The 26,732-nt window shown below is 42.8% G+C and overlaps 3 protein-coding genes and 2 non-coding genes across 11 annotated transcripts in view; 1 reads left to right on the plus strand and 4 right to left on the minus strand.

Moving 5' to 3' along the window:
• Positions 1–328, minus strand: part of SMG6 (SMG6, nonsense mediated mRNA decay factor) — a 200,745-nt gene extending 200,417 nt beyond the window's left edge. Inside the window, exon 1 of the mRNA XM_027517050.1 lies at positions 154–328. Within this exon, the coding sequence (XP_027372851.1) occupies positions 154–241 (88 nt within the window). The 5' untranslated portion in view covers positions 242–328. The remainder of the gene's footprint in view (positions 1–153) is intronic.
• SRR (serine racemase) lies at positions 322–22,323 on the plus strand. 5 transcript variants are annotated; one of them, XM_027517069.1, is made up of 8 exons: positions 322–540; positions 12,240–12,411; positions 14,044–14,170; positions 14,374–14,477; positions 15,522–15,641; positions 15,763–15,837; positions 16,320–16,529; positions 16,857–22,323. In XM_027517069.1, exons 2-8 carry the CDS (start codon positions 12,244–12,246, stop codon positions 17,055–17,057), a joined length of 1,005 nt encoding a protein of 334 aa, XP_027372870.1. In that variant the 5' UTR covers positions 322–540; positions 12,240–12,243; the 3' UTR covers positions 17,058–22,323. The 5 variants fall into 5 exon arrangements, with proteins under 5 accessions (XP_027372870.1, XP_027372872.1, XP_027372871.1 ...); XM_027517071.1 differs by having other exon boundaries at positions 322–496; positions 16,857–17,544; XM_027517070.1 differs by having other exon boundaries at positions 503–1,052; positions 16,857–17,544.
• TSR1 (TSR1, ribosome maturation factor) lies at positions 15,868–26,074 on the minus strand. Of its 3 annotated transcripts, none has more exons than XM_027517060.1 (15): positions 25,943–26,074; positions 25,652–25,755; positions 25,107–25,326; positions 24,854–24,988; positions 24,050–24,474; positions 23,328–23,487; positions 22,790–22,947; positions 22,337–22,533; positions 21,437–21,599; positions 20,969–21,079; positions 19,663–19,795; positions 18,427–18,543; positions 17,906–18,046; positions 17,725–17,799; positions 15,868–17,597 (listed from the first exon to the last, which is right to left on the minus strand). In XM_027517060.1, the coding sequence occupies exons 1-15, from the start codon at positions 26,037–26,039 to the stop codon at positions 17,419–17,421; spliced, it is 2,415 nt and encodes an 804-aa protein (XP_027372861.1). In that variant the 5' UTR covers positions 26,040–26,074; the 3' UTR covers positions 15,868–17,418. The 3 variants fall into 3 exon arrangements, with proteins under 3 accessions (XP_027372861.1, XP_027372863.1, XP_027372862.1); XM_027517062.1 differs by having other exon boundaries at positions 17,188–17,597; positions 25,276–25,326; positions 25,943–26,067; XM_027517061.1 differs by having other exon boundaries at positions 17,188–17,597; positions 25,935–26,025.
• LOC113878677 lies at positions 19,437–19,531 on the minus strand. Its single transcript, XR_003507096.1, has one exon. It is a non-coding gene; the product is annotated as a small nucleolar RNA SNORD91 family (small nucleolar RNA).
• On the minus strand, positions 20,735–20,828 carry LOC113878678. The gene has a single exon (XR_003507097.1). It is a non-coding gene; the product is annotated as a small nucleolar RNA SNORD91 family (small nucleolar RNA).
• Positions 26,075–26,732: the final 658 nt, after the last annotated feature.

Below are 26,732 nucleotides of genomic sequence, written 5' to 3' on the forward strand. Positions count from 1 at the left end.
GGGGAGGGCCCGCCCCGCCCTCGGCCCCCGCCCCCACTGTTGGGGGAAGGGGCGGGGGCTCGGGAGCGCCGCGGACCGAGCGGGGAGGAGGCAGAGGAGGGGAGGGAGGCGGGGCGGGCAGGCCCGGCCCAGCAGCTGGGCGGCGCGACTCACCTCTGCTCCCGGCCTGTGGACCCAGAGTGGCCAGGATCCCTCGCAGCTCCGACGCGGAGATCCGGACACGCTCCAACCCCTCCGCCATCTTCTCGGCTGCTGCTACAGCTGCAGCTACTCCGCCAGCGCCGCGCGCGCGCAGCCAGGAAACCACGACGGCCGGGCGGCGCGCGCGCGCGCTCACCCACCTCCCACCCTTTTCCCCGCCCCCTCCCGCTCTCCTCCCCAAACGACGGTGGCCGCACAGGGAGGAACGGCGCCGAACGCACGCTCGATCGCTCCAGCGGGAACAGCCGGGCGGGGCCGACGGGCGCTGCGCGTGCGCAGAGGTGTGGTCAGGAAGGTGAGCTGAGGCTGGAGGTGGAGGCGCGGCGCCCGGGTTGTGAGGTGAGGTCAGGCCCGGCCGGGTCAGGCCGAGCGAGGCGAGCGTTCGCGGCGGTGACTGCTTTTGCTGTCGTGGTGGCCGTCGAGGACACCGGTGCCGGCATGGGGCTCGGAGTCTGCCCGGGCCTTCTCCATTCGTCTTAGGCCAGGGTCTCTTCGCCACAGGCCCGGACTGGTGCATCGGGCTTTTACTTTGGGACCTTCACGATCTTGGAGGGTAGTTACTATTGTGCCCCCACCCCCTCGCTTTTTTTAAAGGTGATGGAACTGAATGTCAGGACCATAGCAAATTGCCCAGGATGACACAATGGATAATGACCAGAGACTCAAAAGTCTTTTCCTTTATGGCAATTTATATCCCAAACTTCCTTTTTTTTTTTTTTAAACACAGTATAGATGGCTCTTGCTGAGGGAAGGGTTGTGTGGAAATAAGTCAGGAGGTGTGATGAGGCGATTTGGGAATTTGCTGTATCACTGAAGTTTTGGAAGAATCACTTGACTTTGCTGGATCTCAGGTTGATTTCTTTTTGTTTTTGTTCTTTTTTCATCTTTAAAATGTAACTGGTACTTTACTGTTTGTTCCTGAGCAGGCTGCTTTCCTCCACCTCTTGCTCCTTCCCAGTGGCACACAGCCTACCGGACCTCTATACCATCAAAGAATAGTTACTAATTAGTCCTTAAACTGAATGGGTATAAAAGATGTGAACAGACTGACAACTTACGCAGTTACTATTAGGTGGCAGGCCCTTCCCCTCCAGAAGGCTAAACAGATGGAAAAAGTCAGTAGACAACAAAAGAAGAGGAATGATTGGCGTGGACAGAGCAAATGGCATGGCAGGCTTTAAAAACATGAAAGGAATAGGAAAAAATGTTTAAAACTAAGTCGATATCACAGTGAAATTGGACAGAATGTTGGAACAGTTTTTTTTTTTTAAAGATGAAAAGTGTGAACAGAGCTTCCCTAGGATAAACATGATCGCCAAATTAATGCAACTGTTTCAGTGAACTGCAGATGAGATATGCCAAAAGTTAAAACCAGCTCAAAAAAAGTTACTAGAAGTCAGAGGGGAAATGTAATAGAAAGGTGGCTGAGTGGTAAAGAATCTGCCTGCCAGTGTAGGAGGCACAGGAGATTCAGGTTCAATCCCTGGTCGCGAATATCCCCTGGAGTAGAAAATGGCAACCCACTCCAATATTCTTGTCTGGAAAATTCCATGGACAGGGAGCCTGGTGAGTTACACCCCAGGGGACATAAAGAGTCTGACCGAACACACACACATTGAGAGATGAAGGAGACATGGAGAATGGATCCAGAAAACTAAGAATCAAATATGAGTTCAGAAGGTAATATTCAGAAGAAAATTTACTAATTTGGTGGAAATTTTGAATTTAAAAGTTAATTTCAACTCTCAGATTTAAAGGGTTAATGAAATACCAGGTAAAAATAAATGAAAAGACAACCATATTTAGACCTGTATCACAATGAAAGCTGAGTTTAAAGAATTAAAATATGTGCTAATATATTTAAGATGTATTTTTTTTAAACCAATTGCAGAGCAAGATACAGAGTATGGTTCTGAGAGCAGCAAAACTATTTATTGCAAATATAAGTTTCTATATATATCAAAAAGGATGTGGAAGGATACATACCTGACTTTTTAAGATGGTTATCTTGGGAATTCCCTGGCAGTCCAGTGTTTAGGATTCCTTGCTCTCACTGCCAAGAGCCCATGTTCAATCCCTTGTCAGGGAACTAAGATCTCACAAGCCATGTGGTGTGGCCAAATAAATTAATAAATAAGTAATAAGCTACATACTCAATAAAGTTAGAAAATAAAAATGGAAGAAATAAAGATAAAATCATAAATTAAGGAAAAAGAATAACACTTGGTAAATCAAAGCACTCATTCTTCAGAAATAAAGTAGACATTATATAATAGACATTTCTGGCAAAAATTTTTAAAAATCCAAAAGACATCCTATCAAATGCTTCATAGGAAGTGCAAACTTAGCTCATCAGATTTCTGATTTTCCTCCTAAAATGTTCCTTTACCAGCCTTCAGTTCAGTCGCTTAGTCGTGTCCGACTCTGCAACCCCATGAATCGCAGCACGCCAGGCCTCCATGTCCATCACCAACTCCCGGAGTTCACTCAGACTCAGCGTCCATCAAGTCAGTGATGCCATCCAGCCATCTCATCCTCTGTCGTCCCCTTCTCCTCCTGCCCCCAATCCCTCCCAGCATCAGAGTCTTTTCCAATATCTCAGTAAATTCTACCACCATCTAAGTCGAAACCCAGAAGTTATCCTTGATACCTCCCTCTCCCTCAGTAACCCCGTTCAATCCAATATCAAGATACGTCTTTTCTATCTCTATAGTGGACATGTATGGAGTTCATAACGTCAATATTTTCCCTTTTTTTCTCTTAAAAACTGCCCCTTACTCTCAATGATAGTACTTTGTCTTTTCCTTTTTCTATTTTGTTTTTTCCTTTCTTTTCTCTTTTATTCCTTCCCTTTGCTCCTACAGTTTATTGTGATCCACAAAGTCAAAGGCTTTGGCATAGTCAATAAAGCAGAAGTAGATGTTTTTCTGGAACTCTCTTGCTTTTTCGATGATCCAGCGGATGTTGGCAATTTGATCTATGGTTCCTCTGCCTTTTCTAAAACCAGCTTGAACACCTGGAAGTTCATGGTTGACGTATTGCTTAAGCCTGGCTTGGAGAATTTTGAGCATTACTTTACTAGCGTGTGAGATGAGTGCAATTGTGTGGTAGTTTAAGCATTCTTTGGCATTGCCTTTCTTTGGGATTGGAATTAAAACTGACCTTTTGCAGTCCTGTGGCCACTGCTGAGTTTTCCAAATTTGCTGGCATATTGAGTGCAGCACTTTCACAGCATCATCTTTCAGGATTTGAAATATCTCAACTGGAATTCCATCACCTCCACTAGCTTTGTTCGTAGTGATGCTTTCTAAGGCCCACTTAACATTCCAGGATGTCTGTCTCGAGGTGAGTGATCACACCATCGTGATTATCTTGGTCGTGAAGATCTTTTTTGTATAGTTCTTCTGTGTATTCTTGCCACCTCTTCTTAATATTTTCTGCTTCTGTTAGGTCCATACTATTTCTGTCCTTTATCGAGCCCATCTTTGCATGAAATGTTCCCTTGGTATCTCTAATTTTCTTGAAGAGATCTCTAGTCTTTCCCATTCTGTTGTTTTTCTCTGTTTCTTTGCATTGATATCTGAAGAGGCTTTCTTATCTCTTCTTGCTATTCTTCGGAAGTCTGCATTCAGATGCTTATATCTTTCCTTTTCTCCTTTGCTTTTCGCTTCTCTTCTTTTCACAGCTATTTGTAAGGCCTCCCCAGACAGCCATTTTGCTTTTTTGCATTTCTTTTCCATGGGGATGGTCTTGATCCCTGTCTCCTGTACAATGTCACGAACCTCCGTCCATAGTTCATCAGGCACTCTATCTATCAGATCTAGTCCTTTAAGTCTATTTCTCACTTCCACTGTATAATCATAAGGGATTTGATTTAGGTCATACCTGAATGGTCTAGTGGTTTTCCCTACTTTCTTCAATTTAAGTCTGAATTTGGCAATAAGGAGTTCATGATCTGAGCCACAGTCAGCTCCTGGTCTTGTTTTTGTTGACTGTATAGAGTTTCTCCATCTTTGGCTGCAAAGAATATAATCAATCTGATTTCAGTGTTGACCATCTGGTGATGTCCATGTGTAGAGTCTTCTCTTGTGTTGTTGGAAGAGGGTGTTTGCTATGACCAGTGCATTTTCTTGGCAAAACTCTATTAGTCTTTGCCCTACTTCATTCCGTATTCCAAGGCCAAATTTGCGTGTTATTCCAGGTGTTTCTTGACTTTCTACTTTTGCATTCCAGTCCCCTATAATGAAAAGGGCATCTTTTTTGGGTGTTAGTTCTAAAAGGTCTTGTAGGTCTTCATAGAACCGTTCAACTTCAGCTTCTTCAGCATTACTGGTTGGGGCATAGACTTGGATTACTGTGATATTGAATGGTTTGCCTTGGAAATGAACAGAGATCATTCTGTCATTTTTGAGATTGCATCCAAGTACTGCATTTCAGACTCTTTTGTTGACCATGATGGCTACTCCATTTCTTCTGAGGGATTCTTGCCCGCAGTAGTAGATATAATGGTCATCTGAGTTAAATTCACCCATTCCAGTCCATTTTAGTTCGCTGATTCCTAGAATGTCGACGTTCACTCTTGCCATCTCCTGTTTGACCACTTCCAATTTGCCTTGATTCATGGACCTGACATTCCAGGTTCCTATGCAATATTGCTCTTTACAGCATCGGACCTTTCTTCTATCACTAGTCACATCCACAACTGGGTATTGTTTTTGCTTTGGCTCCATCCCTTCATTCTTTCTGGAGTTATTTCTCCACTGATATCCAGTAGCATATTGGGCACCTACTGACCTGGGGAGTTCCTCTTTCAGTATCCTGTCATTTTTCCTTTTCATACTGTTCATGGGGTTCTCAAGGCAAGCATACTGAGTGGTTTGCCATTTCCTTCTCCAGTGGACCACATTGTGTCAGACCTCTCCACCATGCCCGCCCGTCTTGGGTGGCCCCACAGGGCATGGCTTAGTTTCATTGAGTTAGACAAGCCTGTGGTCCTAGTGTGATTAGATTGACTAGTTTTCTGTGATTATGGTTTCAGTATGTCTGCCCTCTGATGCCCTCTTGCAACACCTACCATCTTACTTGGGTTTGTCTTACCTTGGACGTGAGGTATCTGTTCATGGCTGCTCCAGCAAAGCGCAGCCGCTGCTCCTTACCTTGGATGAGGGGTATCTCCTCACCGCCGCCCCTCCCAACCTTGAACGTGCGTAGAATAGCTCCTCTAGGCCCTCAGGCGCCCGCGCAGCATCTCTGAAAGAGATGGGAATACCAGACCACCTGACCTGCCTCTTGAGAAACCTATATGCAGGTCAGGAAGCAACAGTTAGAACTGGACATGAAACAACAGACTGGTTCCAAATAGGAAAAGGAGTACGTCAAGGCTGTATATTGTCACCCTGCTTATTTAACTTATATGCAGAGTACATCATGAGAAATGCTGGGCTGGAAGAAGCACAACCTGGAATCAAGATTGCTGGGAGAAATATCAATAACCTCAGATATGCAGATGACACCACCCTTATGGCAGAAAGTGAAGAGGAACTAAAAAGCCTCTTGATGAAAGTGAAAGTGGGGAGTGAATGTTGGCTTAAAGCTCAACATTCAGAAAACAAAGATCATGGCATCTGGTCCCATCACTTCATGGGAAATAGATGGGGAAACAGTGGAAACAGTGTCAGACTTTATTTCTGGGGGCTCCAAAATCACTGCAGATGGTGACTGCAGCCATGAAATTAAAAGACGCTTACTCCTTGGAAGAAAAGTTATGACCAACCTAGATAGCACATTGAAAAGCAGAGACATTACTTTGCCAACAAAGGTCCGTTTAGTCGAGGCTATGGTTTTTCCAGTGGTCATGTATGGATGTGAGAGTTGGACTGTAAAGAAAGCTGAGCGCCAAAGAATTGATGCTTTTGAACTGTGGTGTTGGAGAAGACTCTTGAGAGTCCCTTGGACTGCAAGGAGATCAGCCCTGGGATTTCTTTGGAGGGAATGATGCTGAAGCTGAAACTCCAGTACTTTGGCCACCTCATGTGAAGAGTTGACTCATTAGAAAAGACTCTGATCCTGAGAGGGATTGGGGGCAGGAGGAGAAGGGGACGACAGAGGATGAGGTGGCTGGATGGCATCACTGACTCGATGGACATGAGTCTGAGTGAACTCCGGGAGTTGGTGATGGACAGGGAGGCCTGGCGTGCTGCGATTCATGGGGTCGCAGAGTCGGACACGACAAGCGACTGAGCTGAACTGAACTGAACTTTGCTCCTATTTTTCCCTCAGGTGTACAGATTTCAGGCAGTCATACTGTTTGGTTCACATCATCAACAAGGCCTTTCTCTTTTTTCTTTTTTTCCTACATTCCAGTTCCCATTCGTGTTCCTTCCCTCTTCAGAAACCACTCTAATGTGTTTGATATATGTCCTTTGAAAATACATGTATCTTTGAATAATATGTAATAGTTTTGTGTATCTATGTATTTTAAACATACATATTTGATACTGTGTTCTAGAAATCATTGTTTCTTTTTCATGTTTCTGTAAATACTTCTAACTATTGCATGGTGTTGTCTTAAATGACCTCATACTCTTGGCCACTGGTCCTGGGCCAAGATGGGCCAACCAGAGTCCCTACCCAGAACTTTTTAAACCAAAACTAAGAAAAAAAGAAAACCCCCTCCAGTGTGGAAGCCATAAAATGCAAAACACAGGAGCTGTCAGCAGCCATGTGTCCTGCCATGTGGAACCAGCTGGTCTGCAGTGAAAAGAATGAAGCCGACAGGCAGAAAGCAGCAGAGGTGAGAAACAGAAAGTCCTGGAAAACCTCCAAGTCCCTGGTTCCACTTGTTCCTAATGCTCCATATTCCTGCCCTTTCCATGGTTCAACTTTTCTGGATTCCATGAGCCAATAAATTCTCATCGCCTCCATCTTGTGCCTATGCCAGGTTCAAATTGGGGTTCTGTCACTTGTAACCAAGAAGTCTAACTAATTATAATCTCCAAAATGTGTGTGTGTGTTTTTGATTGTAAAATACATGTAACATGAAATATACCATCATGACCATCTTTAAGTGTACAGTTCAGTAGTGTTAAGTACATTCACATTGTTGTACAACCAATCTCCAGAACTCTTTTCATCTTGCAAAACTGAAACTGTACCCATTGAACAGCTTCCCATCCCCCTGTCCTCCCCACAGCCTCTTACAACCACCATTCTGTTTTCTGTCTATGAATCTGACTACTGTAGGTACCTCACATACGTGTAACCATATGGGATTTTTCTGATTGATATTTCAGTTAGCATATCCCCAAGTATCATCCATATTATAGCACAAGTCAGAATCTCCTTTTTTAATGCTGAATAATATTTCATTGTGTGTATATACCACATTTTGTTTATCCATTCATCTGTTGATGAATACTTGGGATGCTTCCACCTTTTGACCATTGCAAATAATACTGCTATAAACATAGATGTACAGATACGTCTTTGAGACCCTCATTGAATTCTTTTGGGTATATACCCAGAAATAGAATTGCTGAGTCATATGGTAGTTCTGTCTAATTATGGGAGGAACTACCACAATGTTTTCCACAGCAGCTGTACCATTTTACATTTCTACCAACAGTGCACAAGGACTCCAGTTTTTCTAGATCCTGCCAACACCTGTTATTTTCCCATGTTTTTTTATTTTTTAATAGTAGCTATCCTCATAGGCATAAGGTAGTATCTCGTGGTTTTGGCTTGCCTTTCTCTAATGATTAAAGATGTTGAGCATCTTTTCATGTGTTTGTTGGCCATTTGTATATCTTTTTTGGAGAAATGTCTATTCAAGTCCTTCACCCATTTTTCAGTTGTTTTTTCCAAAATGCATCTTGAAGATTTTTTTTCTCTGCCTCTACTTTCACCATCAAAGCCCCTGTTGTCTTTCATATGGACAACTGTAATATTTCATAACTGTATTCCCTGATTCCAACTCTTTATCTCCTCCTTTTCATTCATCACACTGTAATGTAGCAAGTGACTTTTTGTAAATATGAATTCTTACATGTCACCTGCTCAAGATTCTCCAATGATTTTTTTTGTCAGAGAATAGTGGATTTACAATGTTGTGTTTCTGTGGTACAGCAAAGTGAATCCGTTGTACATAAAATATACCCACTCTTACATTCTTTTCCCATATAGGTCATTATAGAGTATTGAAGAGAGTTCTCTGTCCTATATAAAGTAGATCCTTATTAGTTACCTAGTTTATATATAGTAGTGTGTATATGTCCATCCCAACCTCCCAATTTCTCTCTCCCTCCTTTTCCTCCCTGGTAATCATAAGTCCAATGGCACTTTATTACTCTTAAAAAAGGTTCTGTGAGTCATGGTCCCTTATGATCTAGACTCTGCCAACTTCACTTTTCTTATCTCTTTATCACATTTCCCATTGATCACATTTTCAAATACATTGATCCTTTAGTTCTTGGAAAATGCCAAGCTCTTTCTCTCCTTAAAGCTTTCACATATTATTATTATTCCCTCTACCTGAAACACTTTCCCCACTACTATGCCTATTCATCTTATAGGTCATAATTTAATTTTACTTCTCAAAAAAAAGCTAATTATTCACAGAAAAATTAAAATTCACTTCTACATACACTAAAATTCTACATACACTTCTACATACACTTCTAAAATTCACTTCTGTACTGTACTTCACAGTACAGGCCTTCACTGATCTAAAATAAAGCCTTTCAATATACTATCCTATCCTAATACTCCTCCCTAAGTTAACATCTCAGTGTTGACAAATACATATTTAATTGGATTATTTATTAAGACACCTGACCAATACATTGTAATCTTTATGAGAATAGGAATAAGTCTACTTTTCTAATACTGTATCCCCAGATCAAACAATATCTGACATATAGAAGGTGCTCAATATTTGTTGAATGAATATTACCGATATGAAAATCTTAGAAATATTAATATGTACAACTTTATACTAATAAATTTTAAATTAAGTGATTTTACCAAAAAAAATTACTGAAATTAATTCAAGAGGCAATGGCAAATCCATATAAACCAGTAACTATGAAGTCACTGAAAAGGTACCAGGGTTATGTTTATAAGGTAAAGGCAAATTATTTGCAGATGGCATGATTGTTTAAACTGTAGAACTATTAGATACAATAAGATAATCTGGTAAAGTATTGAATTACATGATAAAAATTGTTTTCATATACATCATCAGTAAGCAGTTTAAAAATCTAAAAAATGCCTTCTCTCAAAAGCAACATAAGTATGTTGCATTTAGGCATAAATTTAATCAGGTCTATACAAGGAGCAAATAAAGTATGATAACTTTACTAAGAAACCTAAAACAAAAGGACTTTACTAAATTAAAAGACATCCATTGTTAATGGATGCGGAGGTTCAACATTTTCAAATGTTAGTTATGACCCCAATTCATTTGTACATTGTACTGTGGAATTTCTGGCAACCTTGGTAAAGGATTTCTAAAGTTCTTTTAGAAGAACTGATATATGAGAAAAGCCTAGAAATTTTAGAAGGGGAAGAACATAGTAATACTATTAAAGGAATTGGCAGTCTAATCAATGGAACAAAATCCAGAAAAGCCCCAAGCATCAATAGAATTTTGAATTTTTATAAATGTATTATATTTCACAGGAAAATGATTCAGTATAGTGTGTTAAAGATTTACAAAATAAGTGGCCAATATACAGAAAAAATGTTCAGTCACTAGTAATTAAATCTAAACTACTAGACATATTTCAGTAAATTGACAGATAAAAATGATAAGGGTAAAGGAAAATAGTCATTCCTCAGAAAGTGATGATGGGGTATAAATTGACAGTCTTTAACTCTTCTGATCAGTTTGGCAGTGGGTGTCAAATGCCTTAAGTATGTATGCCTTTTAATGCAAAATGCCACTGGTGGAATCTACTCAAACCATAGAAATTATTGCAACAAGTCTGTTCATTACATCATTATTATAGCAAAAAAAGGAAAATTTAAATGTTCAACAGAGTTATGTAAAACTATGGTATTTTTGTAAAAAGAAGTACTAGTGATTTAAAAAGTCACATAAGGGCTGGTGTCTCAGTGGTAAAGAATCCATCTGCCAATGCAGGAGACGTGAGTTTGATCCCCAGTGGGGGAAGATCCCACATGCCGTGGAGCAACAATGCCCGTGTGCCACAACTACTGAAACTTGTGTGCCTGTGCTCCAAAACAAGAGAAGCCACGGCAATGAAGCCCGTGTACCTCAACTAGAGAGTAGCCTCTGCTGCTGCTGCTGCTGCTGTGTCGCTTCAGTCCTGTCCGACTCTGTGCGACCCCATAGACAGCAGCCCACCAGGCTCCCCCGTCCCTGGGATTCTCCAGGCAAGAACACTGGAGTGGGTTGCCATTTCCTTCTCCAATGCTTGAAAGTGAAAAGTGAAAGTGAAGTCTCAGTCAGGTCCGACTCTTAGTGACCCCATGGACTGCAGCCCACCAGGCTCCTCCGTTCATGGGATTTTCCAGGCAAGAGTACTGGAGTGGGGTGCCATTACCTTCTCCGAGAGAGAGTAGCCTCTGCTCCCTGCAATTAGAGAAGTCTGTGCAGCAACAAAGACACAGCACAGCCAAAAAATAAAAAATTTTAAATCTTTTTTTAAAAGTCATATAAAATATCGATTGATAAGCTAAGGTTTATATTCCTACTACTGTCTGAAAAAAGCAAGTTACCAAACCTGTCAAAAAACTTTTGTCTGTGTGTATATATATATATATATATATATGGGCCTGGACAGAGACACCAGAACTTCAGTAGCAATTGTCTTTGGAGAGGAACCAAATTAAATTGTCTTTCTATTGAATATGCATTCCCTTTGTTAAGGAAATAAAAGAGAATCACAATAAAAATAGTGAAAAGTGGAAGCTTAATGCAGTTACTGGAAATTATAATTAGGAAAACTTTGAAGAAACTGAGCCAAATGGAAAAAGGGTAGATGAAATACTGTCTTTGGTTTGATTTTAACTGTTACATGCGTATTGAAAAAACAGGAGGAAACATAGAAAGTGAATTAAGATGGTAGGATTGTAGGCGATTTTTCCCCTTGGTAAATTGTGAAATATTTTTTAAAATAAAAATCTATAGCAGATTTTGAAACCAGTTTATTTAAGCTTCACAACAATGATGAAAAAGTAGAGGCCAGTGGCAGTAGCAACAGATGCATGGTATAGGTGAGGCCTGAGCTTTAAGCCTTCCAGAATCACCAGGAATCAACTTTTATTTCCTATAAAGTTTCAACAGAAGAAACTTATACACCAAAAAACTCAGCTTTGAGAGATGTTCCCTTATGCAGAAATTCTGGAACCCCAGTAATGAAGATGGTTCCCACATTAACACCACAGGCTGAGTCTATTTTCCAGTGTTATGCATTTTCTTTCTTTGTTGTTTCTGAGTGTTAGTTTTCTGAGTTTAAGATTCACAGCAAAACTGCTAAGAAGGTACAGAAATTTGCCATATGCCCCTTGCCCACACACATGTATACTGCTAAGTCACTTCAGTCGTGTCCGACTCTGTGCGACCCCATAGACGGCAGCCCACCAGGCTCCCCCGTCCCTGGGATTCTCCAGGCAAGAACACTGGAGTGGGTTGCCATTTCCTTCTCCAGTGCATGAAAGTGAAAAGTGAAAGTGAAGTTGCTCAGTCATGTCTGACTCTTAGTGACCCTATGGACTGCAGCCTACCAGGCTCCTCCATCCATGGGATTTTCCAGGCAAGAGTACTGGAGTGGGGTACCACTGCCTTCTCCGACACACATGTATAGCCTCCCTCGTTATTGACATCCCCCACCAGAGTGGTGTATTTGTTACAGTTGAACCTGCATTGATAGACCATTACCACCAAAGTCCATAGTTTACATTATGGTTCACTCTTGGGGATGTACATTCCATGGGTCTGTTGTGCATTTTCAAAACCTTTTCATTAAACATACGTCTAGGCTTGCTTTGACCCCCTTCTTATTCTTGGGTTACAGAACCATGTGTGATCAGTACTGCATCTCCTTTGCTGATGTTGAAAAAGCTCATATCAACATTCGAGATTTTATTCACCTCACACCAGTACTAACAAGTTCCATTTTGAATCAAATAACAGGACGTAATCTTTTCTTCAAATGTGAACTCTTCCAGAAAACTGGATCTTTTAAGGTAACAATCCTTTTTGATAGTGTATCATGTTTCTTTTCAAACCACTTTCACATATAAATGTATATGATCCTCCTGACCACCCAGTGAGGTAGGTAGAATTAATGTCTTCTTATAGCTAAAGAAAGGGTTGTCAAATTTTTCCTTTGCTTAAGTCCTGGTTACTTAGCATCATGGTGTTCCAGAGAGCCACTTTTACACTATCTCAAAATCCCTTATAATTAAGGTGATCACATACAGCTTACTATCCATATTAGGACATGTTTGGGGATGAAAAGGGGAACTTCTAATGACAGAACAGAGAGCACAGTTGTCAACTTGGACACCTGTGTTGTTCAGTCGTGTCCAGTGCCTTGCGATGTGACTTTGCAACACGTGTGATCACGCTGGATGTAGCCAAGTTTACGCATTCACTTGCTATGTGTTTATACATTATGAATAAAAAAGGTCTACACCTAGCTCAGCCCTCATATAACAAAACCTTTTTCTGTAATATATGTCAGGGCCTCTCCTTTGCATAAAAATAGGTTTCTGTGTTTCTTCATTATCAGAATTTTCTGACCATTAGTTGAACTTCATTCATTAGAATGAACTTCAAGATTCATTCAAGTAAAAATCTGAAAACTACATTTTGGACTGTGCTGAGAAGTATTAGTACCTGTTAAGTGGTAGCTTTAGGATATCATGTATTTACCTTTTTTTGGCACCCATTAACTGAGAACTTTTAAACAATACAAAAACTTCTTTATTTCCTTATGCCCTTTGCTTCTGTCATGGTTTGTTCTTCACTTGTCACACATCAAGCACATATTTTCACTAACTATACCAGGTGTATGTACTGGAGGCCTTGCCCTATAGCCATACTTTCAGGGGAAGACAAAAGTAGGTTGATGACAAGTGTCTTACAGAGATAGAGAGAACTCCCTAGCCATCCAGTGGTTAGGACCCTGTGCTTTCCCTGCCAAAGGCCCAGGGTGGATCCCTGGTTGAGGAACTAAGATCCTGCAAGCCATGCAGCACAGTCCAAATAAAAAGATATAAAGATACAACAAGGAACATGGAAGCCAATGGAGTACCTAATTTTGCCTGCGAGAGCAAGAAGGTTGAACCAGGTGATGTTTGATCCAAGTTTTATAGGATGATACTTCTAGCCAGATCAGGGAGAGAAAAAACTACAGGTAGAGGCATTGGCATGTCAAGAAATAGAGGTGTGAGCTAACCTGGCTGGAAACTAGCAGCAACTTAAGATGGCTATGACACTGACATGTTAGAAAGTAATGTATTAGGTATGTTAGAAAGGCTGCAGCTTTTAAAGAATTTGTACTTTTCTTACAGATAGGCAATCAATGAAAAAGGTAACATGTTTTTAAAAGGTAATTTTCATAATCTAGCAGAACTATTAGATGAGAATGATCCTTGAGGCAGGACCAGCTGAGATTCAGAAACTCCCAGTTGAGAAATTAAGCCTCACCGAGGTAGTGGCCAAGATGAACATGAGATATTTAGGAGGTACAACCAATACAATTTACTGGGTGTGCAGTGTTGGGAGAGAAAAATCTAAAGCTGGTGGGTTTTTGTTTTTTTTTAAAGAAACATTTAGAACAAATGGATTAATTCACCATCCCTCTTTTCTAGATTCGTGGTGCCCTTAATGCAATCAGAGGCCTGATTTCTGCCCATCCAGAAGAGAAGCCCAGAGCTGTTGTTGCTCACAGCAGCGGAAACCATGGCCAGGCTCTCTCCTTTGCTGCCAGATTGGAAGGTACTTGACTAATTTCTCAGGGTCCTGAGTAGGGTCATCAGAGAGGAGTGGAAAAGTATCCTTAACTTTCAGTGAGATTGGTGATAGCCATGGAAATAAATTTCCCAGCCCGATTACAAGCGAACTGAACAGAGATTTCTATCCTAAACTTGTACTAACAAGTAGTAAATTTGTACTAACTAAACGTTGTTTCTCCCTCCCAGGGATTCCTGCTTATGTCATAGTGCCGGAAACAGCTCCCAACTGTAAAAAACTGGCAATACAAGCCTATGGAGCCTCTATAGTATACAGTGAACAGAGCGAAGAGGTAAGGAAGAATGTTCGGCACCACCTTAACAGCGTTCATAGTCATATGAAACCTCTCTGCCTCACTGGGCGCAGCTTCCAGTCTCCTTTGTTGTTTCCTTTTTAAATGTTGGCACGCCCCTCACTCAGATGATCTAGTTATGGTCTCCTAGTTTAAAACTTCTAACTCCAGTCCTGACCTTTACTCTTAGCCCAGACTTGTATATTCCCAACTGGGTGTCTTAATAGGTATCTCAAACTGCCTAAAACTAAACACATTTTAACACTGTTCCACCTCCCGTCTCCCCCGTATCAGTAAATGGCAACTTGTCAGCCCAAAATTCTCCAATGATTTTCCACCTCACACACAGTGGACACAAAAGTGTTGTTGTTGTTGTTGTTTTAAACAACCTTAAGAAATCATACTGTATTTTTTCAATATTTGGCAGAGATGGGTCTCAGTTGTGGCATTCAGGATGTTTGGTCTTCATTATGGCATGTGGGATCTTTAGTTGTGGTATGCAAACTTTTAGTTGCAACATGTGGGATCTAGTCCCCTGACCAGGGATGGAAACCTGGTCCCCTGCACTGGGAGCATGGAGTCTCAGCCACTGGACCACCAGGGGAAGTCCCAGAAACAAAAGTTCTTGCAATCACCTGTGGCCCAGACAAACTGGCCCATTACTTCTTTGCTGATCTCATCTTCCACTTACTGTCCCCTAAACACTCCACACCAACCACACTAACTTAGCAGCTTCTCAAAGCCAAGCACTCCTGTTCTGTGGTCTTTGTACTTGCTGTTCCTCTCTCCCTGGAATATTCTGTGGAGACACACAGGACTTGTTCATTTTCCTCCAAAGCATGTAGACATACCTGTATTTACTTACATCCCACCCTATTAGAATGTAACTCCACTGAGTGCAGGGGCTATTTTGTTCAGTCATATCCTCAGTGCCAGATCCAAGTCTGAGAAAAGCAGCCAATGAAGTGTTAAATGACTGAATCTAACTTGTTGGGGACTCTATTAAATACAGATAAAGTAAGCTAAGGTAATGTCCTCTTTCAGTCCAGAGAAAATATTACAAAGAGAATTGCGGAAGAAACAGAAGGCATTATGGTACATCCCAACCAGGAGCCTGCAGTGATAGCTGGGCAAGGGACAATTGCCATGGAAGTGCTAAACCAGGTAACAGCTTAGTTTAGCTGCCAGTGATGCTGATGTTTGGCCACAGAACCAATTCTTTCATATGTACATATAAAACTGGTTATTAACACACCTATTTTAATACTTTACACTTTCACTGAAGGTTCCCTTGGTAGACGCACTGGTGGTACCTGTAGGAGGAGGAGGAATGCTTGCTGGAATAGCCGTTACAGTGAAGGTGAGAAACAGCTTCTGGAGGACTCCCCACTTCAGGCACAGAAGTTTATTTTGTATTACAGTACATTGTGAATACTTGCTCAGCATTCCCCCCAAACTGCCGTTCCTTCTTATCATCCCCCTGGCACTTGGGATGGAAGGCTCTGCTCTGCATCACTGCCCTCTTCTAAATGAAAACTTTACAGCACAAGAGCCGTTACAATGAGCGGCACCCTCGCAGTCCTTTGAATTCCATCTCACCAACTTACTGTGCAGGTCAGGAGCTACTCCTTTCCCAAGTCTCCAGCAGAACCAGCTGTGATCTAAGCAACTGAAGGCCAGAGTGGAAAACAATTTAAATGCTTAAAGGCCTTATTTCCATTACATAGATTAAAAGAAAGGCTCTTGGGCAGAAATGTGTTAACTGTACCATCTGTTTTACTGCAAGCATGCGGGCAAAATGGCTGTGGCTAGTTGTAAGGTATCTAATATTCCTCTTCCTAGGCTCTGAGACCCAGTGTGAAGGTATATGCTGCTGAACCCTTGAATGCAGATGACTGCTACCAGTCCAAACTGAAAGGGGAACTGACCCCCAACCCCTATCCTCCGGAAACCATAGCAGATGGTATCAAATCCAGCATTGGCTTAAACACCTGGCCTATTATAAGAGACCTCGTGGATGATGTCTTCACTGTCACAGAGGATGAAATTAAGGTGAGGCTCCAAGAGGAAAGAAAACAACAAAAGAGTGGAGCAACTTCTTAGGCAAAAACCCTCCTGTTGTAAACGGCAACTAACCCACAAGGGGACTTGACTAGGTGATTTCATAACATGTAAGAGGGTGCTCTAGATGAGTGTCGAGACAGTAAAGCAAGTCAGAATGAAAAAAGCCCTGCCCTTCACTGACAAACACAAATGTATCACAAATAGGAATACTCAGACTGGGCATACACCCCCATTTGGCCTTTAATCATAAAGGCCAACCAACTAGGCTCTTTCCCCCTTTTCCCATGTCACTAATTCTTACTTCTGTACCGACAGTATGCAACCCAGCTGGTGTGGGAGAGGATGAAATTGCTTATTGAACCTACAGCTGGTGTTGGAGTGGCCGTTGTGCTGTCTCAGCATTTTCGAACAGTTCCTGCAGAAGTAAAGAACATCTGTATTGTGCTCAGTGGTGGAAATGTAGACTTAACCTCCCTAACTTGGGTGAAGAAGCAGGATGAAAAGGCAGCTCCTTAGCAATCTGTTTCTGTTTAATATGTGCAAAAGGAAGAAAAGGGACTCGAGTGTCTATCTAGACACTTGGAAATTTTGTCTCCTGGTCATTGTCAAGTTCCTATCTTCCCCTCTAAAACAGCCTTCAAAACCCTACTGGAGAATGTGTATTTCAGTAAGATTTAATGTTTTTGGACTAAGTTGAACTAGAAAAACATCCATACTTAACTGAGACGCCTCCTCAAAGCCAAGAAAAGTCTTCTGCACAAAGGAGCAGGAGCCCTTAAGTAGGCTCACGTAGAAAGACAAACTGGGCAGTCACAGCTACAGGCTCCCACCCTAGAGTGCTCACTAGTAGCGGTGAGACAGAATCCCACTGAATCCACTACTCCATGTCCACTTCAGGCAGTGTTGAAGAAATCGCACTTTTCACCCAGGGGACTGGTTCTGGTACATATGGATCGTAAGTCCACTTGGGGAAAACTCTCTTATAAAGATTCATCAGTACTGTGTCCTGAGATTTTAGCTTCCCATCAAAACTGCACTTCATGTGACCATGAGTACCTAGAATGAAAACAGAATGAGTTGGTCATATTAATAGAAAACTTTAAAGCAGTGGTCTCTTAACCCAGTGGTCGTTTAACAGCGCTGGGGAAGTCTACACAAGCTCCCACATCGCACATTCTCTTACCCAAAGGCTCCTTGATGTGGCCCCTGCGGCCCCATTTTGTTCTCAGTTCCACAGGTTTAAACCACAGTACATCCTCTTAAGATAAAGAAACACAGAGAAGACCAGATGAAACACCTATCCATAATGTATAAACCCAACCTTCATCCCACAAAGGCAACTGGATCCCCTCTGTCACACCTACCTCTGTTGAAAAACATGTAACGCACCACTGCCGTCTTAGTAAAAATTTTGAAAGGATGACCACTCAGAACAACTCTCTTGATGACCATCCTGTCTGGATCCACTGACAAGAGATGGCCTGTGGCAATGAGGCTGTGCATTCCTGGGGGGAAAAGCAGAGCAGCAGGAGGCTTTTGGTCAAAGCCTTCACTTACTGTCCAGTCTATTTAAAGACCTATGAGAGATCTTGGGAAACCCAGTGGGGATGTACTATGTGGCCCTCCTGGGTTCATGGCCAAGATCACTGATATTCCTGCTGGGCCTGTCCTCAGAATCTAGCCTAAACAGAGCACCTGAGCAGCCTCTACCAATTAGCTAAGGTTTGCAAGCAAGATAAAACCCCACTTGTCATCCTGAAATTGGGACAATTTAAAAAACATCATTAACTTTTTTGTTACCATTTGACTCCCAAATTTAAATACAGAGACCAGTTAATCTTATTAAGGACCTGCAGGCCTATTCACCTCTGTGAACGCAACTTACCATTGCTGTTCTGTTTGAAAAGCAGCACAGATGCAGGAGGAAAAGTGATCGGGGCATATACTGTCACCACCAGGGCTGTGTCTGCAGTCAGGAACCTCTGAAATTTATGTTTATCCGCTGCCATTAAAAGAATAAAAACCAGAACGTATTTTGAGAAACAATAAGTAATCCAGAGGCCTGTGCAAAAGCTGTAGCACTGGAACTCGTAAACTAAAGCAACTAATGTTTCTTTATCCTACTAGTTCTCCAAGCATTTTCTGGCCTCTGTACAACTGAAAAATACAACTCTGTCCTAGCAGAGTGATTTTTCGAAGTAGGAGGCAGAGTCTTGAAGCTTGAACTGTATTTTGGGGTTTGAAAAAGTTCTCCAGGTGATCCTGATACATATCACCCTACCTCATTTAAGAATCGGTGTTTTACAGAAAAACACTCCACTAATTCAACAGCTCTTAATCTTGAGCAAGGATTGGCAAACATTTTCTATAATCAGAGTAAGTATTTTAGGCTTTGTGGCCATTGAGTCTCTCTTCTAATTACTCAATTCTCACTAAAGCACAAAAGCAGATATAGACAATACATTTTTTTAAATTAATACTGAAAGTTATAGGGAAATAAAAGGACAATATCAATCCCTCATTTAGACAGAATGGTTGGTGAGCAAAGAAATTATCCAGAGCATCCATTAATACTGCCTTTTCTCACCTTCCTCTGGCCACCGCTGGGGGCTGAGAGTGTGGGTAACGTTCAGAAGCCCTGACATACTGCAAATATCTTCCCACTCTAAAGACTGTAAGAGGACAATCATTTTTGTCTTAGGAGTATCCCTGGTCATCACTGTCCAAACTCTCATCTAACCTCAAGATCTCAGAAGCCATACACCTCTGCTTTATCCAACTGTGGGCCACCCCTTAGACTTCACCCACTGGGACATCAGATGCCAAGGGTTCCATGACACATCATTACTTGAAAGCTGCCGATCCCTATTCAACACTGACTGCAGCAAATACTCATGGCACAGGAGCCTCAGCACCACACAGAGTTTGCATCACTGGGATGCTTCAGACAGGTTCAGACATTTTGAATGGAAACATCATTGGCTCCTAAACCAAAGTTTGAAATGCTGTATTCTGCACACCCCATCCCCACCCTCTCACACTCCCACCCCCTGCCACAAAATCACAGTCCCCTAAAAGACAGTAAAATGAACAAAAACCCAGAAACTTCCCTGCTGCTTACCTGCAGTGTGCTGAGAGAATAAAGGTGAGGCTCGGAAGCGCCTGAATCCACAGTGGAAGATCAGCTCCTCTTTAGCTTTCACGGGTTCAGTGTTGCCAGGGTGCCGGCTCACCACCATATTAAGTACTGACATCTGGGGACCAAGTAAAGAAACAGAACTTCATATCAGGAGTAGAACACCCAAAGTAAAAGAAGGCAAACCAAACCAGCAGACTGGGTGCACCCTAAGAGCTGACAATACTAATTTATGTTGTTGTTTAGTCACTAAGTCATGTCCAACTCTTCTTGTGACTCCATGGACTGTAGTCTGCCAGGCTTCTCTGTCCATGGGATTTTCCAGGCAAGAATCCTGGAGTGGGTTGCCATTTCCTTCTCCAGGGGATCTTCCGGACCCAGGGACTGAACCCGCATCTCTGCACTGCAGACAGATTCTTTACTGCTGAGCCACCTGGGAAGCCCTATACTAATTTATGGTGTAGTATAAAATGATGAAACACAAATCCATCTTTTACCTTCACTAATAACTTGCATTCAAATTGAAAATAAGCTGGCTTTCAGAACTTTCATGTCCCTGCTATACTAGTTGACCTTCCCATGTGTAACATACAAGGGTTCAACATCTACCACAAAATCAAGGGCTACAAGTCACTCACTAACCACACACTGCCAAACCACACTCATCAAGACCCTTCTTGCTTCAACTGTTACTCACACTGACCAAAGGCCAGAGCTTTCTTACACCCCAACCTACATGATGCTGGCCAAGAGAAAAAAGATCTATACCTTGGCATGAAAGTGAAAGTCACTCAGTCATGTCCGACTCCTTGTAACCCCATGGACTATACAGTGCAAGGAATTCTCCAGGCCAGAATACTGGAGTATTCCAGTATTCCAGAAGCCTTTCCCTTCTCCAGGGGATCTTCCCAACCCAGGGATTGAACCCAGGTCTCCCATATTGCAGGTGGATTCTTTACCAGCTGAGCCACAAGGGAAGCCCATACCTTGGCAGAAGCCCTCTTTATTTTTATGGATGCCAATCCTTGACTAAAGTCTGATCTGACAAACATATTTAGGTCAGAGAAGTCTCAGAACCATACAGAGATGACATCACTGAGGTGCATCAGACAGGTTCAGACATGTAGGTAAAACCATCATTGACTTCTCTGTTATCCTCCCCTTACTCCTCATCATAAAGGCAGACTCACATCCCAAGAAGCAAAACGTAAGCCACATAAAACATTAGGCTGTCAGACAAAACTGGTTGGAAAGTGCCATAATTCCCATTTCCCACAAGACACTAACTCACTTTCTGTTCATGAGGTAGTAACGAAAATGCAATCAAGGGTGTGCCTCGCTTGAAGTGCTCGACCACTGAGACAGGGACTTCAGAGACGTGAAGTGTGACATACCAGCCAACCTGCCAGGAGAAAGCAGAATACGATTATGCAGTTACTCTTACGGTCTCAATAATGATGAAGCATTTCTCCAACTATGTTAACAGTCTCCCAAACATTGATAAAGCCAGTGCTCACCCTCCAAGACTGCCTTGCACAGATGCCTCAACCACCCAGATTAAGCTTTCCCAGTTAAAATCTCTGACACCTCTTTGTTCCCAGTGTCACTCTGATCAGTAACTCAGCAGCTTCTCTAAGTCAGCTGTACGCAGCATAAAACTCATTAAGGTACTCATGCCAAGAGAATGAACGGGGAGAGGGGACAGACACGACCTTGGCAAATAAGCTAATTATAGGGATGAACAAAGGGAAGCAGATACCTCAGCTCCTTCAACTTCTTTTTCTTCAATCTCTTTAAAGATGCGTCTCCGGGTATTAATAAAGTTCTGAAACTGAAAGATCCGAGCATAATCTCGAGGGAGGTTTTCCTTAGGATCCCACGGAGATGTCCGGAAGCTCTTAAGGCCTCTGTATTTCTGAAATCTAGAATATAGAGGATATTTTAAAGAAATTCACAGTGACATTTATATGGTGCTACTTAACTGTTTCACTCACCTCACTTAAAATGCCTAAGGCTTAAAATGAAAAAAAAAAAAAGGAAAAAAATTTTTTACTTTTAAAAATTAAATAAATGGCTAAGGCTTTAGCTTAAAGGAACTACCTTTCAAAATAACCTAATGGCCTATATCAGGACCACCCCCCAAAAGAGCCAGTAACAAGTATTTCAGTACCAAACCCCAGCTTCTTATAAGTATTAACAGTGGCTCCCTGCTGCATATCCGGGAGTGGCTCTTTAACCTGACTAGCAGGGTCCTTGATAAAAGCCTTACCCCTTTAAGAACCAGCATAAACTCTGGTTTTAGTGAGACTCACCTTTAGAGCAGACAAGATCACCTTCACCCCTAACTCTTTTGTTCTTGCTATTTTACCCAAACTTCCCCAAATCTTCAAATGTTATATAGTTTGAGTCTTAGCTCCAAAGGAAGCATTTGCTAATTAATCACAATTATATTTCTGTAACATTATTAGCCTGTACTACACAGTGTAGAATGTGAATATATATGACTGTTTCCTGTACGTCTGTTCCCTTCCTGTATAAGGTTAGGCTTTGGGAGGAAGAACAATGTGTTTTTTCTTCTTTTATATCACACTGACATAGTTCTGAGCCATGCAAGTTTTAAATAAAAATGTGTTGATTGGTTTTGGACTTGTTGACTCACCGAATTCTAGCAACCACATCACGGGGGGTATCTACTTCATCTGGGAACATCTCTTCCAGTCTTTGTTGTTTATATTTCTCCAGCATTTTTTCCTCAGCCTCTTCATCCACTTTCTCATCATACAGATCATCACGTACAGACTCTCCTATAGTCATAGTTTCACATTCCTCCTCTTCTTCCTCTTCACTACCCTCATCCTATAGAATGAAGGATCACAGTTTCTGAAGAAACCCACATCTTTACACAAAAGGCCACTATGCTGAAATTTACTAGATACACAGTCCAAACCAATATTAACTCTAATAGAGAATGAGTTATAAAACAGAGACTCAGTCCGGCAACTACAAAGCTATTCCTAAGAAACAGACCACACATACCCCTTAGGGTCAGGAACGCACCTTGCCTTGCACTGGGGGCTATACACAGAGGGTGCCCAAGGGCCCATTTCCTTACCTGAGATTCCTCTTCCATAAAATCCTCGTGTTCTATATCATCGTACTCATCTCCTTCCCCACCACTTTCACCATCCTCATCCAGAATCCATTCAGCTTGATAACTGGATGTTCCTTTGGGAACCTTCTTCACTACCTTGGAACTTTCCTTCAGTAAGTCTGTAAAAGCCCACATGATGAAGTTACAGACCTCCTCCTCTCCTCTATGACACAGGATATATTGCTACCAATACCAGGAACTCTGGCAGGCACTTACAAGTTTATTTCAGCTGCCTCAGAACTAGCAATACTGACACGGTCAAGCAAGTCTTACAATGAATTGGAAGTTTATTTACCCTTTCATTAGAAAACAGTAAGTAATTCTTAGAGATAGAACAAAGCTGTGTCCAGTGTTTGCTCAGTGCAAACTACAGCCTTTGGAGGTAAGAGAAGACAGACGTCCAGTACTGCCTCATCTACCTTTTAAGGTCCTCACTGTGAGCAGTTAGACAAAACCCACAATTCTAGGCCAGATGAATTTCAAGTTTGCCAACACCAACCATGTGCCTCGCTCAGCTCCTCCTCTGTGGGCCAGGTCTGTTCCCCCTCCATTGGATCTGGGATAACTTCTGTTTGCAAGGATTCTTGTCTATCAGGGTCTGCCTTCATTAGAACCTTCAGGTCTTCCTCCATATCAGCTACAGCATCTGCAGCACAAATCTGAAAACCCGAACAGTCAACAGTCAATTAAGTGTTAGCCAAAAATCTACTAAATCTAACATAATTAGAAGATCTAGAAGAGCACAGTCCTCAAATAGAATAGAAAGCCAAAACTTGTCAGGATTTTTCAAATAGTTCTATTTCCTAGCATTCTAAATCTATAAGTCTGCTGAGCTCTTGAAGCCTTTCATAATCTGATCCCATGCCTACCTGTTTATTACTCCCAGCCACTGTTATCCTCAGAGTTCAAAAAAACCCTTTGATCTATCACTTTGCCAAGGCTCATGTTGTCTCTATTTGCTGAGATATTCTTCCATCTCTTTTCAACTCATAAAACACATTTATCCTTCTCAGTACCTGGCAAAAGTCAATCTCTTCCGTGAATCTTGCCGGTCTTTTCCTCACTTCCACTGCAGGTATGTAGCTCAACCATACTTTCGCAATCTTTATTTCACAGGTGTGAATTGTGAAATTAAGAGTGTAGCCGTACCACGTTCTCTGACGTTAATTAGTTCTCATCCATCAATGTACAAGACATAGTTTTTAAGAACACCAATCTTACCTCCATTGCCGTGCCTGAGTCCTTTGAGGATTTGATCACTCTCGGATTTAAAGGGAAAGGGTCCACAGGGGCATCTATCTGCTTCATCTGGAAATCACCATGTCCAATGATATGCAGCACGCTATTTACATTCAGAGCCTGCCCACGAACATAGCCTGAGATCTTCAAGGTGCCCACCAAGTCACTCTCTTCACTAGGCACAAACTCAGCAGCATGAGCAAACAGATAGGCACGCCGATCTCGAAAGGCAAGATGCCGCTGTTTTTGGTTAGCCAACTGCCTGAGCAGCATCCCTGCCTCCTGCTGAGTATCTAACAGGAGGAGTTTGTCCTCAGGAAAGCGCTTCTCCACTGCTTTACTTAGCTTTTTTCTGGCATCTATTTGTTTCTTCGGCGGGAGGCTAGAAATCCCTTGGACGGCTAATGCTGTAAGCAAAAGAGAAAAGGTTTCATGACTTGTTGCTTCACTATATGAAAATCCCCCTCTGCAGTTCACAAACAAGCTAATAGTTTAGTTGTGAGCCCAGAGATCACTGGGCAACCCAACAATCAAGTTACCCTAAAGAAATTTCACAATAAAACCAAACTTCATAATCTTCTCCTTTCTCTGGGCAACTGGCAGTCCAGAAATAAAAAGGCACCTTGATATATGACTTGTAAATAATGGACCAAGTTAAGGCCACACATACTCGTACAACCCCCCCAAAAATATCAAGTGTTAGACATAGTATCTGGCAAATTAGAGGTGAACAATAAATGCTAATTCACTTCCTTTCTTGGCCTGCAATACTTCCAACTCACTTACTATAGGTGGGAAGGCCCTGAGCAAACAGGCAAGAAAGGCAGTAATCCCCGGTGCTATCCCAGCCTTCTAGTGGATCAAGGAGGAACAGGATGGTATCAGCCACTTTAGCCATGTCTAACACAGTGTGCAGATCCCCTGGAATAGAAGACAAAGTCAGTAGGAAAAGGTGGTTGACATCAGGACATTTTACTTACAAAGTATTACCATTAATGCTCAAAACATAATGATAGGAAATATTGTTGCATACTCTAACCTGGCCTTGCTGATGTGAAAAACCACCGATGTTTCAAGCGGGGGCATAATAGCATAAAGCTATGGGTGCTTCCCCATTCATTCAAGTGTACAGTTCCAGTGTCCCTATCCTGAAGCAGCTGAAAGGCCTCTGGCAGGGAAATCCTGTTGTGCAGGGGCACCACCAGTACCTGATGAGGAGGGCCATCCTTGCTGCCAAGCTGTCTCTTTTCTGCCAAAACCTGAGGAAAGAAAGCATCAGAGAACACCTCAATGTTTCAATACTTTATTCCAGTACTGCATTTCCAACAGTACAGAGGCCCATCCTCAGCCTCCAAACCAGCATCTCTCTTGTTAAAAAGTGTCACGTATGCCAAGGAGGTGGGCAGAAGGTAGGCACAAAGCAAAGAAAGCTATAGCTTGAGTCTGGGCCTGCACACCTGACACGTGCTCTAGAGTTATCCTCCATCTCTGAGCCCTTCCCAGGGTCACATTTTCTAGTTCGAGACATTACCCGCCTAGAAAGGTTGTGAAGCCACACCAATCCCCTAACCCGAGTCCTCTCACCGCCTCCTTCTTCTGCTTTCGGAGCTGGCTGGCGCGATGCCTCTGGTCCACCCTGCTGAGATCTTTTCTCACCTTCTTGCTTAGGGTTTTCGGTGCTAGACGGCCTGGAAGGATATCAGACCTTTCTGATCTTGCGCAAAGCACTAGCAGGTTAAGAAAGGGGACCCCTGTCTGCCCTCCTTAGACCCTTTGCGCGGGGTCCAGGCTGGAAGTAGGAGCTCATTCTGGGCACGAAGAAAAGCAGTTAATATCGATTAAACAGCTCTTCTTCCTCCAACCCTACCTTCTTACCCTTGCCGTCTCGCTGCGCGGACCCTCGACCCCGATGCCGCCCGCCTTTATGCGCTTTATTCTGCTGCTTAAGCGGGCCAGAGCGATGGACCGCCATGCTGCCGTTCACGTGTACCAAGTCACCACTACTTCCGGGCTGAATAGATCGCTTCCGGTCCCCGCCTCGGGGGCGTGTCCTCTCCTGGTGGGGCGGGGCTCCTCGCGATCTCTCGCGAGGTTTATTTACACAAGCCTCTAGGCGAAACCTCCGCGTAAACTTTTCCCAGGCTAGTGGTCTGCTTTGGGGGACTTGAAAACACCGGATGCGGGCTCGAGGCTTGGGCTTTCAATTTCGGAGGGCCGATATGCTTCCTTGAGTTTTTATTTTTTTTGCGCTATCATGTTGCATCACTTAGGAAGATTCTCCATTTGTGCGATAGAGGGCTAAGCCCCTCCTCTCAGCTATCTTTGTGGACGCCGCTCCTCGATTGGGAGCAGCAGGTGTTCTTTGTCACTTTGGGCCACCGTTTGTCGCCCTCAGTTCCCAGGTGGGGCTGCTTAAGCCTACCAAGCAAATCGTGCTGAAGGTGCTTGTCTCACCTCCAGTTTCCGTGCCAGTTCCCGCTGGTCCCAGTTACTCCAACCCGCGCCCCCACGTCCCATGTAGCTGCGAGAAAAGCCAGACGGGTCGTGGCGACCCCTCGGAGGAGGGACGGCTCACCGTGACTCTGGCGCTCTCAGACCCAGCCGCGCCTCTGCAGACGGGGGCGGCTGCTCTCCCACTCCTCTATCAACAAGGTTTGCAACGGAG

The sequence above is a fragment of the Bos indicus x Bos taurus genome, chromosome 19, assembly GCF_003369695.1.
Source record: "Bos indicus x Bos taurus breed Angus x Brahman F1 hybrid chromosome 19, Bos_hybrid_MaternalHap_v2.0, whole genome shotgun sequence".
NCBI classification, from domain to species: domain Eukaryota; kingdom Metazoa; phylum Chordata; class Mammalia; order Artiodactyla; family Bovidae; genus Bos; species Bos indicus x Bos taurus.

Coding starts and splice junctions, on each gene's coding strand:
- TSR1 (XM_027517060.1), bottom strand. CDS start 26,039: ATGGCGGTCCATCGCTCTGGCCCGCTTAAGCAGCAGAATAAAGCGCAT. Junction 24,475..24,853: donor TCAGGGCCTTCCCACCTATA/GTAAGTGAGTTG, acceptor TTTTGCTTACAG/CATTAGCCGTCCAAGGGATT. Junction 23,488..24,049: donor ACTCAGGCACGGCAATGGAG/GTAAGATTGGTG, acceptor TCGGGTTTTCAG/ATTTGTGCTGCAGATGCTGT.
- SRR (XM_027517067.1), top strand. CDS start 12,127: ATGGTTCACTCTTGGGGATGTACATTCCATGGGTCTGTTGTGCATTTT. Junction 12,412..14,043: donor AGAAAACTGGATCTTTTAAG/GTAACAATCCTT, acceptor CCTCTTTTCTAG/ATTCGTGGTGCCCTTAATGC. Junction 15,642..15,762: donor CCATGGAAGTGCTAAACCAG/GTAACAGCTTAG, acceptor CTTTCACTGAAG/GTTCCCTTGGTAGACGCACT.